General features: G+C 44.0%; 1 protein-coding gene across 10 annotated transcripts in view; it reads right to left on the bottom strand.

Annotated features, from left to right (window-relative positions):
* Positions 1-955: 955 nt before the first annotated feature.
* Positions 956-11,740, bottom strand: part of robo3 (roundabout guidance receptor 3) — a 503,574-nt gene continuing 492,789 nt past the window's right edge. For all 10 annotated transcript variants that reach the window (XM_033049834.1, XM_033049836.1, XM_033049837.1 and 7 more), the window contains one exon: positions 956-3,495. In XM_033049834.1, coding sequence (XP_032905725.1) covers positions 3,443-3,495 — 53 coding nt within the window. In that variant the 3' untranslated portion in view covers positions 956-3,442. The remainder of the gene's footprint in view (positions 3,496-11,740) is intronic.

Genomic DNA, 11,740 nt, shown 5'->3' with positions numbered 1-11,740 from the left:
CTCATTTGATAAATATTGGCGGATATGCAGTCATATCTTTTAGCATGTTCACTCTGGAAAAAATAGAGTCTAGAACCCTTACTGTGCCATTCCTTAGTTTAGTTTACAGATACAGAGCAGAAACAAGCCCTTTGATCCATCGAGTCCATGTTGACCATCGATCACCCATACACTAGCTCTATACTATCCCTCTATGGACACCAATCCTACGCACTAAGGGAAATTTACAACCTGCATGTCTTTGGAATGCGGGAGAAAACTTGAGCACCCGGAGAAAACCCTCGTAGGAGAACATGCAAACTCTGCACAGACAGCACCTGTAGTTTAGAGATACAGTGTGGAAACAGGCCCCTCGAGTCTGTGTCGACCTGCGATCCCTGCACATGAACACTATCCTACACACACTAGGGATATTTTTTAAATTTCGACTTTAGACTTGAGAGACACAGTTAGGAAATAGGCCCTTCGGCCCACCGAGTCCACTCTGACCAACGGTCCGTGTATACTAACCTACACGCACTAGGGACAACATTGTAGCTTACCAATTAGCCTACAACCTGCACATCTTTGGAGTGTTGGAGGAAACCGGATGGAGCTCTCGGAGAAAACCCACACAGGTCACGGAGAGAATGTACAAACTCCATACAGACAGCACCCATAGTCAGGATCGAACCCGGGTTTCAGGCGCTGTGAGACAGCAGCTCTACGACTGTACCATTGTGCTGGCCTGCTGTACATACTCAATTTGACAATTTACATTGGCACATAATACTGCACATGCACAAACATGCAAATGAGACAAGTGAATATGAATCGACAGATCATACAGTGAGGACCATTGGGACTAAACTCTTTCATGGTAACACAGACATACCCACACAGCCACACACTTGGAGACATGCACTCACATACAGACAAATCAGAAACACTGAAATGAAAAAAAGAAGGCATTTCGTTTTGCTTCTTTAAAATGTTTAATTCCTTAAAAAAATTATAGTCTTCGGGTTAGAGAAAACCAGAATATTTTTGGTCAGGTCTAACAATAACAGTATTTTTGGTACAATTTGACTTTACACCGTGAATGAATAACAGAAAAGACAAGAACACTTTAAGTTATTTCAGAGGGCCAATTGCTGCTAATTCTCCAATTGCTTAACCACTCAAGGAGTGTGGTCCAATCTTATCAATGGATTTATGGGCCTCTGTATTGATGGTGCACAATGTACAGGATGTATTTTTCAGGACCCATGTGTTTGTTTAACCTCTGTGAAGCAGCTGCCGCACACCCTCTTGAGCATTAGGGGCGTTCATGCATCATTCAAGCCACGGGCACAGTGTATTTGCTCAGACCTTTGTGTTCCCATTGCCTCTGTCTGAAACATGACTGGAATATCGCCACGGTGGGTTAACAGCGCAACCTTGTCCCTGCAGAAATCTAACTTGGCCTCTTTGTATTATGTATAGCAACAGTTGTCCTTGGAGTTTGGAAGTGCATGCAGGCATAGCAATAATCCTGCACTTCACAGGATCACATGCACACTTGAATTGCTAATGTTTTCACTCACAAATACAACCAAGAAATACAACGATGGGCCATCTGAGAATTCTTGGCAGTGCTGAAGGAACTCTATTTATATTCCTGTCACTATATCAGGAGGCTTTTCATTGCATTATCTGGAATGGTGTATAATGTGGAAATACTGAAGTCCCATTTGGAGTACTATCCAGAAATTCGACTGCAGCATTGCAGACCCCACTCCAAGAGTGGGATGACCAAGGATATCTTTGCAATTGTTATGGCCCAAGGTACAAGTGACTTTGCAATATTTTGCAGATCTCGCCAGATTCAAGAGGCCACCTTGGAATTTCTTTGAACATCCGCGCAGGATATTTGGACAGTGTTTCACAGGCATGAGGATGCTGTTCCAACACCACTGGAAGGGAGCGGAGCTGATGGTGGCAAGCCAAGCCCAACTCAACCCAACCAAACGCAATCTTGTCTTATACTCATCAGCAAGTGGAGGGGCAGAATTGATCCCAATTTAGCATCACAGTGTTGAGGTCAACTGTGGAAGCTGCATTTAAGCTGTTCAGGAGATGTCATGACCCAGTTGAACCATGAGTGATAGATCGGTCGTGACTGCATTTACCGTGAGTTATGACCCTCCTCCTCCTCAAATCTGCTACGTTAATCAATATCTTGCTGGCCATTTTCAGCAAACAGCGGAACCAGACCTGACAAGAGGCCAGATACAAATGGAGAGATGCGAAAGAACTTGGTTGGGATGCCAGATGGATGTGATGCATTAATACTCAAAACCAACTCATCTTACAAAACATTTTACACTCAGCATAGAAACCCAAGCAACAAAAGAACCGATTGGAATACCAGGCCTGACAGCTTCTGCACCCAGTCCATAGTCCAGTCAGGTATTTGTTTAACAATGCACCACCGATCAAGATGGCCACACAAATGGTGGCCTTAACCTTGACGTACGAATTAATGGTCCCAGAGCAAAGCTCCCTCATAGTAGGAGTATCAAATTGCCAAACCTGCCTCTGTGATTTAGCATTGCGGGGTTCCACTCAAAAACATAAGGAAATCTAATTTAGAAAGGAGAACTCTCCAAGCGAAACGCGTGCCCTATTTTAATTAATCACTCAATGGTCAACTTCCTCTTTTGAGCACCAGAACATTATCATTCTATATATCTCTAGATAAATAACCACTCATATTTTATCTACAGAACATTTGTACGAAATGCTTTTAATACAACAAAATATCAGGCTACATTCATCTTATTAAAACTTTATATCAGCAGCCACCACCCTCCCGCCTCTAACAGACCCCTCTTCAAACAGCACGGACTTTCCCCAGCAAGCATAAGCTAACGGCTCTTCCCAACGCACATTCACTTCAGTATTGCGGTCCGCTAAAAAGCATCATCTCAGCACACAGTTGGGAACATTCATAGGTTGCGCAGCCAATGGTTAATTAATCCAATTCGTAGTCGAGCAATAATCCCCAATATGACTGCCCTGTTGTGCCCAATGGAATCCTATGAAGCATCCAGAATACGTTGTGTATGTATGTATGTTACAGAGTGCAAATATATAACTTACTTTAAGTTTAGTCTGTTAGACGCATACTTGCTATTGAAAAAGATTGGCACATTCAGACAAATACCTTATAATATCCAACATTATCCTTTTTTTTTATAAATACGTTCACCAGAAGGCCAGGAAATGTTTAATAACAAACAAAAACAAAAAATCCCGATTATTTACAAAGTTAACACGGATTTTCCTGATGTCATAAATTAAAACATAAAAAGTTTTTTTTTCTCAAATTTCAAACTTTGAATTTTCCTACAAGGCAAATTATTCTGTACAGGGTTGGGAAGATGAGAGTGGGGATGGGGACACGCTTCTGCCAAGGTCCTCACCCACAGCTTGGTTCTTTCGCACGTGTCTGTCTTCTGTTCATCTTTTCACCTGCAAATCATCAAAACAAAGAAAAATATACATCAGTACAAAGTGATACATATAGACGGTCAGCACAGTGGCGCAATGGTAGAGTTGCTGCCTTATATCGCCAGAGACCCAGGTTCGATTCTGACTCCGGGTGCTGTCTATACAGAGTTTGTACGTTTTCCCTGTGACCACATGGGTTTTCTCCGGGTGCTCCGGTTTCCTCCCACGCTTCAAAGATATACAGGATTGTAGGTTAATTAGCTTCGGTAAGTTGCAAAGTTGTCCCAAGTGTACACAGATCGTTGATTGGAATGGGCTCAGTTGGCCGAAGGATCTATTTCGGCACTGTATCTCTAAAGTCTGAAGTCCAAATAATGATATGTTGCCCAGGTAAGGTCAGCAGTTCCTCAAAATGTGGGGTGAACTTGTTGAGCACTTTTAAAATGGTAAAATGGATCGATAGGGCAGGCATAGAGAAGACAAAGTCCAGAACAAGGGTCACAAGGGTCAAAGATGACTGCTGGGCCTGGCTTGTGCTGCATGACTCTGTGACTCTATGCAGGAAATATAACCTGATCTTAGAACTGACGTGACCATAAAGCACATCCTACTTTAGACATCCTACTGGTCCACATAAACGTTGTTGAGGCCAGGGGTTAACTGAATATTTCAGAACGGAGATTGATAGATAATTTTTAAGTAAGGATGTACAATCAAGGTGGGTAAATTGAGGCACAAAAAGCTCGAACCAAGGGACAGAACGGGCTCAGGGTTTCACTTGGGTAGCTTGCAACCTAACAGTATGAACATGTAATTCTCCAATGTTAAGTAACTAACCTACAAATAACTTACCCCCTCTCCCCAGCCCACCGTTTTCTCCACCTCTCTTCTCTGTGCCCCACCTGGTTTTGCACCCATTTCTCTCTTCCCTTCTTCCCGTCACCTTCTACCTATATTCCTTCCTCTGGCTTCACAATTTGCAGCTCTTCTATCCTTATCTTACAGAACATAGAATAGTACAGTACAAGAACAGGCCTTTCAGTCCACAATGTATGTGCCAAACATCATGCAAAGACCACCTCTTATCTACCTGTTCGTAACCCACATCCTTCCATTCCCATATGCATATCCAAAAGTCTCTTCAATGCCACTACTGGATCTGCCTCAACCACCAATCTTGGCTACGCATTCCAAGAACATTCCATCTTCTGTGCAAAAAAAACATGCCCTACTCATTTCCTTTAAACTTTGCTCCTTTCACTTTAAAGCTATGCCCTCTAGTATTTGAGGTGAACTCGGTGGACCGGTTTCCACGCTGCATCAGCTGTTCTCCTCACGACCGTGCACTGTTTACAGTGCCATCTCATTCCTTTTCTAATTTGCTAAACTCATCTTGCTCAAATTTCACTTTGGCAACTGGAGACGACGGTGGTTCCTGCGCCCAACAGCGTGACTTTGCAAGAAGCATGTTGTACGTGCAACTGGGGAAGAGCAGAGCGGTGGGCGGTCAAGGACAACTGGGCAACTTCAGTGTGATAGAGTGAAGGGAGGCTGCAACAATATGAGAGGCTACGGGTGGCAATTCATATCAACGTGCGCCATTGTTTACCCAACGTTAAAGGCACCTCCAACCTTCCCCTTCATGCACTGCGGGAGAGGCTTTTGTTCTGCTGATCTATGAGGTAGTGATGAAGGGGTTTGATATTAGAGAGCTTTCTTACTTGAAGTGTAACAGTTGGTTGAACATTTGTCTGGCTGCGAAAGAATGAACTTCAACTTCTGAACTTCTGAGTCAATCAATTTTGTGCCTGTCACTCCCCGACTCAACATTTATTAGATTGAGTAAAACTGAACGGAGATTCGTCAAGGGTATTTGCAGAACTAAGTGTTCTTAAACATGTAATGCAGCTCCCTTCCCTGTGGCCCCTTCCCCAGCCCACCCCTCAAACATATGAGAATTGACATCCAGTATCTGGGAAGGGGCTACTGTCATCGGATCTGTATGGCACCTGCTCACGGGCCATGGTTCACACTGGGAGACTTGTGGGGGTGGGGAAGATGGTTGTGGGGGTGGGGGGTGGGTGTGCGGTGGGAGTGTGATTACAGGCTTAAATGAATCCTTTAAAGATGACTGTTATGCATGGCAACAATAAAAGTTTGTTAACGCTGCATTTTCCCATGAGACACCCAAAAAAATAGGAACAGGTTTTCTCTCAGTTCATTAGGTGATCAGGTTGCACTATCTGTGATATTTGATTCCATTTCACATTTTTCTAATATTCTGACCTTAGGCAGCAAAGGAAAAAAAATACTGCCACATCACACACTTTGAAGTCTATCCTTGTGTATGTAATTCATATATTAAAAGCATGTTCAATTCATTAGACTTCAAGATTGCTCAATATTCTTTTCCCCTTTAGGGTACAACCTGTCTTTCATGAAATGGGAGACATTTATCATATATACATGCTCCAGGGTACAGACTGAACCGAATATAACAGGCTCAATGTTTGTAGAGATATTGAATAATTTAATATAAAATCATTTCTCATATAATTACGATTGGATGTTTGGTTTGGCGAGTTTTTAACTGCAGATAATATTTTGACAGATTAAGTTCTGCTCTTTATAACTAAGATCTGGAATGCCTGTGCTAAAAATAGTGATGAAAATCGCTGATGTTGGAACAGAGCATCTAATGCTTTTCAGAGACTATCTCAGTGAGCCTCGTCTTCTGCGGAACAATGGGTATCACATTTATCTAAATGTGCATTTTTTCTGAAGCAGTTTCCACATTGGTTCCAAGACTGCCAGACCACCCTGACCAAGTAGGATGCATTATAAAACCAAGGATAGACATAAAATGCTTGAGTAACTCAGTGGGACGGGCAGCATCTCTGGATCGAAGGAATGGGTGGCGTTTCGGGTCGAGACCCTTCTTCAGACCGAAGTGGGCTGTTTCCTGCAGGATTTGACATTCCTGACAAAATCTATTTTCTGTCAGCCACATTTCAAAATGTTAGCATCAAATTTCCAACACAAAGAAAGCCCTAGTCTTCAGAAAGCTTGTGAAAATCTCCTAATAGATGGACAAGCAGCAGGATTAAGATTCGGTATTCTCCCCTAGGGAGAAATGGACTAAATGTGTTGCTTTTGATCAGGCTAACAATGCTCATGTATTCCACATGAGGTCTTTACAAGATATGTGGTTAGATAGGGTGTGAGTAATCCTGTGGAGAGGATGATCCCTGGCCCTCCCCCATTACCCTGTCTTCACCTATCACTTGTAGAAAAAAACAAGGAACTGCAGATGCCAGTTTTCAAAAAGACACAAAGTACTGGAGTAACTCAGCGGATCATTATGAAGAAGGGCCTCAACCCGGAACGCCACCGACCCATGTTCTTCAGAGATGCTGCCTAATTCACTGAGTTACTCCAGCACTTTGTGTCCACGTATCGCTTGCCAGATTTTGTCCTGCTCCACCTCTCTTCCAACTTTCTCCCTCCCCCCACCACCCCATCCCACCACTCCAATCAGTATGAAGAGAGGTTCTGACCCAAATCATTGCCTATCCATGTTCTCCAGCGATACAAGGAACTGCAGATGCTGGTTTACAAAAGCCACACAAGTGCTGGAGTAACTCCACAGGTAAGACAACATCCCTGGAGAATATGGATAGGTTACACTTCAGATGGGGACCCTACACCTGTGATGTTGCCTGTCCTGCTGAGTTTACTCCAGAACTCTGTGCTTTTTATTTCTAAACCAGCATCGGAAGTTCCTTTTGCCTGCATTTATTGTTCTGAAAGGTGGTGTTGGGTCTATTCCATAAGCTCTGTAATGCTTTCATATCCTTCCAATAAGCAACTGGAACTGCAGACAATACTCAAAATGTGCCTAAATAAAATGTTGTACACCTGCAACATTTTTATACCCCATTTTTATACTCAGTGCCCCAACGGATGAAGCCAAGCATGTCAAACATAATCTTTACACCCTGTTCAAGAAGGAACTGCAGATGCTGGAAAATCGAAGGTAGAAACGTGCACCCACTGAGTTTCTCCAGCACTTTTGTCTATCTTTACACCCTGTCCATTTATGTTGCCACTTTCACGGAGCTGTGACTAACACCCCAAGATTCCTCCAGATCAGTACTTCTAAGGGCCCTACCATTTACTACATACTTTCCTTTTGCATTTGACCTCCCAAAGTGCAACACCTCACATTTGTCCAGAGTAAACTCAATCTGCCATTTCTCCGTCTAACTTTCCAACGGGTCTATATCCTGTTGTATTATTTGATAATCTACCTCACTCTCCACAAAACCACCAATTTGTGCGGCATTAAAAGAGAGCAAGATCCCTAACTTAAAGAGAACAAGAAGAAGGCTATGAGGTAATAAGGAGGGGATGGATGGTATTGATGTGATTGCTCTGCTGGGAACCAGCATCACCTCATGGCCTCGTCTTGTGTCATGATAAGTAATAAACTCCAGTGGGTGATAATAATAAGATCTCTGGAATGTTTCCTGGCCAGAGAGGGACGTGTTTGCCAAGATGGTGTGTGACATGGGAGGGAAGGTGGGTGTCGGTGTAGAAACTGCAGTAGGAGATGGGGTCAAACTGCTTCAGTACATCAGAAACAATGACAAACCTTCATATACGAGGTGCCAAGAGCGGGTGACACTGGATCTATAGGTTAGCTCGAGATAAGAGTATGAGCCGAGGGATTCAAGCATTTTCTTGCTGCAGATATATTCACATGAAATTCCATTGCATTTGAAAATAGGAGGTTCACTGCTGCTCTTTTGATAGCACAGGGATTTTTTTCAGGTCCACCAGCACAGTGGCACAGTTGCTTCCTCACGGCGCCAGGGACCAGGGTTCGATCCTGTCTATGGCTGCTGTCTGTACGGAGTTTGTACGTTCTCCCCGTGACCACGTGGCTTTTCTCCGGGTGCTCCGGTTTCCTCCCACATTCCAAAGACGTGCAGGTTTGTCGGCTAATTGGCCTCAGTAAAAATTGTCCCTAATGTGTGGGATGGAACCAGTGTCGAGGTGATTGCTGGTTGGCGTGGACTGGGTGGGCCGAGGGGCCTGTTCCCACACTGTATCTCTAAACTAAAACTAAAGCTAAAGCTGAGTGAACATAGTTTGAATTGAAACATAACAATGCTGCGGTCTTTCAGTACAGCATTGAAACGGTAGTCGAAGCTTCACGGAGCTGTCTGTGGAGTAGGTGTGGACATGTGAGAAATGGCATTGATCCAACAACAACATCTCCGCTGAAGGGACTACATCCTCCAGATTGTAATACAGTGTCTTGTTTACTGCACAGAGCAGGAACCATCAGATGGCCCAATCGTGCAGCTGGAAGAGATGCTGTCTTACAGTGCCAGAGACCTGGCTTCAATCCTGATTTTGATTGGTCTCTATGTGGTGTTTGCATGTGTTGGGCTTGCACTGGGTTCTCCAGTCCCTCCACTACACCCCCCCCCCCCCCCCCCCCCCCCCCACCCCCAACATCCCAAAAATGTGCACCTACCCAGTGTGTAGGTGAGTGGTGGAATCCTGGGAAAATAGACAAGAATAAAAAAATGACCTTTGTGTAGGATTTTTTTTTGGTATTGTTTAGAGATCCAGCGCGGAAACAGGCCCTTCGGCCCACTGAGTCTGCACTGACCAGCGATCCCTATACACTAGCACTATCCTACACACACTGGGGACAATTTACACTTACACCAAGTCAATAAACCTAGACACCTGTACGTCTTTGGAGAGTGGGAGGAAACAGAAGATCTCGGAGAAAACGCACGTGGTCACGGGGAGAAGGTACAAACACCGTACAGACAGCACCCATAGTCGGGATCGAACCCGGGTCTCCGGCGCTGCAAGCGCTGTAAGGCAACAACTCCACCGCTGCCCCACCGTGCTGCCAACGGCGTAAATGTGTGGTTGATGATCGACATGGATTCTGTGGGTCAAGGGGGCCCGTTTTCATTCTGTATTTCTCTGTGACCCTATAACTGATAATGTTACATCGGCGACGAGATGAATTTAACCATGAGGCGTGGTCCATTCAATGTCCTTGCCAATGGTTTGACGAGTCTGTGCCGGGTCCAATGATGACTGGTGTCATTCAACATACAATAGCTCCGGTGAATTGTAGATCTGATTGAGACGGGGCTAAGAGCCGGCTAAAGACATTCTGCTTTATTTTCACCGGGGCAGCTTGGGGAAGGAGTCTAGGAGCTTCCCATTTGAACAAAAGCAAAGCTCCATCACATCGCAACCCTCAGCATTCCTGTGACAGGTCCACCAATGGAATCTTCAAACAAGATGAAAGGGCCTTTGTAGAGAAGCAAAAAGGCGCAACAAAAGAGAGAGAGAAAAAAAAAGATGATTGAAAGGAATTGAAGTTGAAGGTGGCCCTTTGCTCTAGGTAAGGCCTGACAGGTCTGAGCAAGTCTAAGAGCAAAGAGTCATTTCACAAGCTGTTCTTTTCATTCCACTGCCAGTTGCATTCAGGGAGTATCAGGTAGATAAGGTGCAGGGGGGCTCAATGGATGTTAATACAGCGATTAGCTTTGTAATCTAAACCACATAATGGAGTTCTAAAGGGCTCCTGACATAGTTATCTATAAATCCTTGCCCTCAAGCAGGAGTGCACAGTGCTCTCCAGAGGGAATTTTCATTGCCTCTGCAGCGAATTATAATTTAACTCTTCAAATACACTGGCTTGTAAAGCAAGTTTTCATCACCTCCTTCAAAGATGTCCTGTTCTGCTAGATTGGGAGATTTGCGAATCTAAAGGTTGAGGTTCTATCTTACAGATTTTTCTGCTGCCAAATACACAATTTCAAATGATTAATACCACTAATACCAATAACTCCTGTGCTGAACAAATGCTGTCAAGGTTTTGGTAACTGGCATTTTGACTAAAATGGTTCAAATAATACACTAAACACTATAAATCCTGTGTACATATTTACAACAATAACTGTAGTCACCCAAACTTTCACAGGAGTAGTGAATATTGTATACACACAGTGTACAAATATGTGACACAGTATACACTGTGTAGGAAGGAACTGCGGATGCTGGTTTACACTGAAGATAGACACAAAATGCTGGAGTAACTCAGTGGGTCAGGCAGCATCTCTGGAAAAATAGAATTGGTGATGTTTCTGTTCAAGACCCTTCTTCGTACTGAAAGGACCCTCTCAGATAGACCCTCTCAGTCTGAAGAAGCGTCTCGACCCGAAACGTCACCAATTCCTTTTCTCCAGAGATGCTGTCTGACCCGCTGAGTTACTCCAGCATTTTGTACCTATCTACAGCGAATGTAGATACAGTACTGATTCAGATTTGAGCAGGCATGCAGTATCAAGCCAATTCTACTCATAGGGTCATAGAGCCATACAGCATGAAAACAGGATCTTTGGCCCAACTCGCCCATGCCAATCAAGATTCCTCATCTAAGCATCCCATTTGCCTGCATTTGGCCCATATCCCGCTAAACTTTTCCTATCCATGTACCTATCCAAGTGTCTTTTAAATGTGGTTACAGTTCCTACAACAACTATCTACCCTAGCAGTCCGTTCCATAAGCCCACCACCCTCTGAGTGAAAAAGTTGTCCCTCGGGTTCCTATTAAATCTTGTCCCTCTCATTTTAAACGTATGATCTCTGGTTCATGGTTCCCCAACCCTGGGTAAAAAAACTGTGCATTCACATGATCTATTCCCCTCATGATTTTATACACCTCTATAAGATCACCCCTCAGCAGATGAGATTAGTTTACCCTGGCATCATGTTCCGCACATACATTGTGGGCCAAAGGTCCTGTTCCTGTGCTGTATTGTCCTATATTCTAAATTCTGTGTATCCGGGTATCTGACTAAATGCTTTGTAAATATTTTAAATGTTGTCATTATACCCACCACTACAGCTTCCTCAGGCAGCTCATTCCATATACTCACCTGAAGAAATTGCCCCTCAGATCTGTTTTGCATCTTCCCCTCTCAAATTAATCCTGTCCTCTAATTCTGGACTCCTCTACCCTTGGAAAAGGACTGCGACCATTCATCATCGATCCCTTTCATAATTTTACACCAGGTCATTCCTCAGCCTCCTACGCTCCAAGGAAAAACGTCACAACCTATCCAGCCTGTTCTCATAACTCAAACCTTCTTAAGTCCTGGTAGTATCCTGGTGAATCTTTGCTGCACCCATTCCAGCTTAATCACATCCTTCAGGGCCTGTC

The sequence above is a fragment of the Amblyraja radiata genome, chromosome 33 (genome assembly GCF_010909765.2).
Source record: "Amblyraja radiata isolate CabotCenter1 chromosome 33, sAmbRad1.1.pri, whole genome shotgun sequence".
In the NCBI taxonomy this organism is placed as follows: Eukaryota; Metazoa; Chordata; class Chondrichthyes; order Rajiformes; family Rajidae; genus Amblyraja; species Amblyraja radiata.
The sequence above is the reverse complement of the archived record's forward strand: the minus strand, read 5'-3'. Positions and strand labels throughout refer to the sequence as shown.